Genomic DNA, 6000 nt, shown 5'->3' with positions numbered 1-6000 from the left:
CAATTGATGGAAATTGTGTTAAATTGCAAATCTGACATATGTGCATATATTTTTAAATATAAAAGTTGTGAGTACTGCAAAATGTTGCCACATCTTATTTTGAAAAAAAGGAAGTGAACTCCAGCAATATAACAGGAAAAAAAAAAGAATAAGCTTGATGGCATTTATTGAAAAGACGGTAAATAATGGCCAATTTGGCTAGAAAATAATGCACATTTTAAGAAGTACATACAAAATTTTATTTCAGACATATGATTTAGTTTTTTTTAAATTTACAGATTAGAGAATTGCACTTCTAAAATATGTTTTATGGATACATGTTGTCTGATCATGGGTATTATGCTGTTTATCTCACTGATGCATTTCAGCAGTATGAGATCTGTATTATGAATATTGTCCTAATAGTCACTGTTTACATTTTCTTATGGTGCAATGAAGCCTTATAAATCATACTTGAAATTTAGCTGATTCAGAGAGTTATAATGAAAAAAAAAACTGTTCTACCAATCAGACAGAAATTCAGCTGATTCAGAGAGTTATAATGAAGAAATTGTTCTGCCATAGTAGCATTAGATAAGTCATTTTTATTTAGTAAAGCTAAAATGAAATCATCTGAAATATGTAAAATCGTGTTTAAGTATTATTAGAAAGCTAAAAAAATTCAAAATATTTTCTGGTATAGACTGTACAATATAATAACTTTTCCAGCAATGAAAACAATTTGAGGTAGTGAAAGGTAAGTAGAATGTTTACATGACTTCAACCATTCACAAATCTTTAAAATTATTTGTATCTCAGGAATTGTAAAAAAGCATTGTTATCAAAAATATTTTTATGAGTTTTACAAGTATAACCTATACTGCCCTTTTCATGTTGAACATCTGCTGTTCATGTTATGCATTTTTTACTCAAGTAATTTTTTATTTTCAAATTAAATTATTGCAGATACAAAATAATCTAAATTCTAAAACATAAATAACTATATGCATGCTCCTATTACTCCAGTAATATGCCCTAGACTTCCTGGTCTTATACAGAATGTGTGTTACTCCATATTATATAACGTGTGGTAACAGCTGAACCCTGCAAGCACTTACATAGCTACTAAAGTTGTTACTATATTATAAGAAAGCAATTTAAAAGCCATTATGTTTTTGCTTGAATGAAGGAAACTTGGTTTTCATTTCTTGAAAGGCTCTCCACTGTGTACGAGTTATTAATGCTGTCATTGTTACCTGTCAACCATACAGAAAATCTAAATGAATGCCAAACATTGCACTTATGTTTAATGTCTGAAACTCAGCATAGCAACTTCAAGGTATTAGGCATTGTGTAACTAACTCTTCATATTCTATCTAACTCCAGTACACTACTTTCAACCACCTAATATTTCTAATATTTCTTATATCGTCTCTTCCTTTACAGAACAGTTTCCACAGTTAGCTTCTCCCACAGGAAGTCCCCTCAATTGCAACCTGAAGCTGTTTTAGGCAAGCATTAACCTAAACATTTGAGAATAAATGTTTCAAAAGTAAATGTACGTACCATCAGAAAGAATCAATTATTTTTACTAATAGCTTTTCCAGCAATGAAAACAATTTGAGGTAGTGAAACGTAAGTAGAATGTTTACATGACTTCAACCATTCACAAATCTTTAAAATTATTTGTATCTCAGGAATTGTAAAAAAGCATTGTTATCAAAAATATTTTTATGAGAGTTTTACAAGTATAACCTATACTGTCCTTTTCATGTTGAACATCTGCTGTTCATGTTATGCATTTTTTACTCAAGTAATTTTTTATTTTCAAATTAAATTATTGCAGATACTAAATAATCTAAATTCTAAAACATGAATAACTATATACACTATTTACATTTGGCCTTCAGGAAAAATCAATAAATGAAACCAGTTTGATTCAATATACATGGATTAACATACAATTAAGTAAGCATTTACAGTAATCAGAGAGAGGCACAGTCCAGTTGTAGATTTTCCATAAGATTTAGTACCTTTGTCCAAGGATTAGTTGCTACTGTGTTAGGACAGACTCTCAATTCTTTAATCTTGATCTCTTTCTGTGCTGTGTCTTTCATTAAATATAGAAATTCTTCCCATGGACCGTGGTGAAGTGGAATTCCATTTCCTCATTATGTACTTTCTAGTTACTGGTAGAATGGTCCACAGTAAATAAATATTGTCCCCCTTCAAATGAGGATCTTCATTTATGTTTAGTAGCACTAAACCTTTAGATAATATAAACAAATCTGAGAATACAACTTGTAAAAAATTATCATTCCAGAATTGTTTTATACTAGTGCACTCATAAGAAATATGTATCCAGTCTGCCCTGCATGCTTGGGAACATCTCCAACATAAAACATTACTACAAGTACTAAACTTAGCTATTTTTTCTGGTGTTAGGAATGTTCTATAGAGAAATTTCCAAGTATAAATTCTCCACTATTGAGACTAACAGGTTAATTTAACAGAAAGCAAGAGAGTATTTTTAATTTCTGTAGATAAAGATAAGGAATGCCCCTTAGCAATATAATTCCAATATTTTTCTTGAGGTTTTGTTTTATATGTCATTACCATTTTATACAGTCTTGAAGTGTTGTTATTCAAGTTGAAATTGTTATAAACAATTTCATATAAATAGATAATAAACTTTGGTTTTCCTTTGAAAGAAGAGCTATTAATTATTCTGCATAAATCATGGGAATATGACAGAGCAATTTGTAGAAGTAGCTAATCTTCTGATGATGGTTTAAATTGCATTACAACGTCTTGTCCATCTAGTACCTTATGTTCATTCATACCATGTTGCCAACATATGAAGTTTTTAGATTCCCAGATATTTAAAGTGTTTCTATGCAATTTGTCAGTAAATTATTTTGTAAAACTAAAGGGAATTGATGTCTCAAACCAAAGCATGATCTCTATATTCATGTTAATAAGTGTCCTGAATGTATTAAATATAAAATTAATGGAATTTAATTTTGTAGGTGTTGATATATTATATTGTATACAGAGACATAGGACATGCCATAACATATTAAATTGATTGGTTAGTGGAAATTTAACTGAAGTATGACTTTCATTTAATAATATGGTTAAATGTAAGTACTTCCAGTTTGCAGTATAATTGGGGTCTAACCAGTTTATAATGGTTCTAATTATAGATGACTTGATATCAAGTTTTGCATTTTTAAAGACAGTTCAGTATGTGAACACTTTTTCTCAGATAGAGGAAAATGCATACATTTAATGAATTGTCAGTTATCTTACCAGCCTAAGTTTTGTTTGAACCTATCTGCAGTGATACAATGATGGAATTGACCATAATGAGATAAAACATCACTTTGCAATAAAACAGGATCTGAACTAGATGGATTTCTTAACTGACAGTTGCTGAAAATATATATTCATGTTTAACACACAATCTTTTATAACAATAGTTAAAAGTAATAGTGTTATGATATGACCCTATTAAGAAAAATTTGTAAGAGCCATTCCGAACTAAAATATGTAGTCCTTAGACAGCATGCAGCAAATTGGCAGGGCCTAGTTTCCTAGATACTAAACCTTAGAAAAATAATGGCAATTATTTATTAATTCTACACGCTACACACACAAGCAGTGTCATACCACCTGAAATGTTGTAAAGAGGTGAACACATACCCATCATATTGATAAACTGCAATCATGATTGTTTAATAAGTATAATCATTTATAAGTTCAAATTCCCATGGATTGATAAGTTATTAATTAAATTACTAAATGCTGTGAAATAAATTATAGGACTTGATACACATGATAGTCCATACAAATCTGGTTATGTTCATTTGCATATTTCCAGTTCTTAATCTTCTGTAACACTTCATCCATTCTTTCCAATAAATTAAATGTGAAAAATATTAACAGGTTTTAGAAAAGATGGTATCAACTTCTTCTTGATCCTTTCCAAGTAACAGTAAATTTTACACCTGGGAACTGTTCCTGTATGATGTTTTTCAGCTGTAGAGAGACATATATTAATTATTAGTGTGATATGATTATACCCACATTTTTGTTAGCTGTCATACATATGTTTCCTTATTTTAGCATTTTTATATATGTTGTCTCCTTTCTAGCTATATATGTCAAATCTACCCATAAAGTTAGACCTTCAATGTAATTGCCTCATTTTAGTAGTACATTTCTGAAATGTCTAGCTTCAGTAAAGTTTTAAAATATCCAACTTCAACAGTAAATTCTACATTACATACCCATAATAAATCTGATTATTTTGGGTTATAGTTATTTTTTCTGTAAACAACATGCCTACTGTTCATCTTGCATTCATATACAGATATGGCACTACTGTTTCAGAAATACCAGATACTGATGTTAAAGTTAATACATTAATGTCATCTATTTCAGCTCTGCATCTATCGCATTTACCATGTTTACCATGCATCACATTATCCTTCATAATGTGTGCTTAAAAAAATGCCCATAAAGCTTTTGTTTTAATTATTTTTGGGCCAGTGTTTCTTATTGTAATGCTTTATTTCATAAAGTTATATATAGATAATGAAAGAAATGCACAAAAAATAAAGAATGTATAACACAACTGCAAATGAGTAAAAGACAAAAACATGTTAAATTTACAAAATTTCTAGTAATCCACATGCTTAAAAGACAACTAGACTAAAACATAATTTTTTCTGACTGGCTTATATTTTCAGTAACTTATTATACCACAAAACAGCCTTGTTGAAAGCTGTTTTGCATTTTATCTTCATGGCTGATCATACCAAAACACAGTCTATTGTCCCAGTATGACTACATCAGAGAAGCAATGTTTTCTCTAGGTCCTTCTTGTGTTTTGCTTATAATGGAAGCACTATGATTTTGTATTTTCTATGTTTGTAGCAAATATGTCATTTTATCTCTTTCCAGTGCCTTTTATGGTTCTGCTATGAAACACTGACTTCCTGAAAGCCAACAAGCCAAGTGAATAAAAACAATTCTGAAAAACGTAAGGTAGGAAAAGTTAATTGTTTTTTGCAGCCCCCCACCCCCACACTGCCTCAGTTTGAGGAGGAAGCCCCCCACACCCCTCAGATTAATATATACAAACTTCAGGTATATATTAGAACATCAAAGTTTGAAAAATTTGAATGTTCTAATATCGACCCCTATTCAGTGAAAGCTGAAAATATTGGAGCTACAGAAAACCAAATTTTTTCCTAGGGAAAGAATTCAGTTGTCCATTTCTGGTGCTTCCATATTTTCAGCGCTGTGGTGGAAACTTACGAGTCGGGTTCAGGTAAGTGTGCGATTGAGCTTGGGTTAGGTTAGTTGGGGTTAAGGTGTGGGTTAGGTATGTGTGCGATTGTATGGATGTGAGGGTTAGGGCGGGTTAGGTGAGTTAGGGCGCGGGTCAGGTAAGTGTGCGATTGTGTGGACGTGAGGGTTAGGGTGGGGTAGCTGAGTTAGGGTTAGGGCATGGGTGAGATGAGTGTGCGATAGTGAAGGACCTTAGGGTTAGGGTTTAGGTTAAGGTAAGTGGATAGTTAGTGGTGTATGCAGTTTAGTTTAGGGTTAGGTGTAAGATTTTAGGTGTATGTGTGTGGATTGCTGTTTGTTTGGTGTGCTTATGTTGTGTGTATGTGTTTTGGAGCAGCAAATTTTTTCCCTAAGAAAAAATTTGCTGTTTTGTATGTTTGATGTTTTCAGCTTTTGCTGAATAGGGGTCGATATTAGAACATTAGAAGTTTTGAAACTTTGATGTTCTAATATAGACCCCAAACTTTACAGTTGCACCAATTCAAAAAGGGAGAAATATCCTAAAACAAGTGAGTAATTATTGGTGCATACTTAGACACCACACCATCAATGATTTCCCATGGGAAACAGTATTCAACGTTATGCCATTCATCTTTTTTTTTTTCAGTTGCTACTGTTGCTTAAGCAATTCCACCTCAAGTAACTGTAAGGAAGTTGGCTTTT

At 31.6% G+C, this 6000-nt stretch overlaps 1 protein-coding gene across 1 annotated transcript in view; it reads right to left on the bottom strand.

Annotated features, from left to right (window-relative positions):
* Positions 1-203: 203 nt before the first annotated feature.
* LOC122801257 (fibronectin-like) overlaps positions 204-6000 on the bottom strand; it is a 329673-nt gene continuing 323876 nt past the window's right edge. The window contains exon 15 of the mRNA XM_044070808.1: positions 204-4020. Coding sequence (XP_043926743.1) covers positions 3946-4020 — 75 coding nt within the window. The 3' untranslated portion in view covers positions 204-3945. The remainder of the gene's footprint in view (positions 4021-6000) is intronic.

Source organism: Protopterus annectens, chromosome 4.part1, assembly GCF_019279795.1.
Source record: "Protopterus annectens isolate FY-2018-M chromosome 4.part1, PAN1.0, whole genome shotgun sequence".
Classification (NCBI taxonomy): Eukaryota; Metazoa; Chordata; order Ceratodontiformes; family Protopteridae; genus Protopterus; species Protopterus annectens.
Note: the sequence above shows the minus strand (reverse complement) of the source record. Positions and strands in the feature narration are given on the sequence as shown.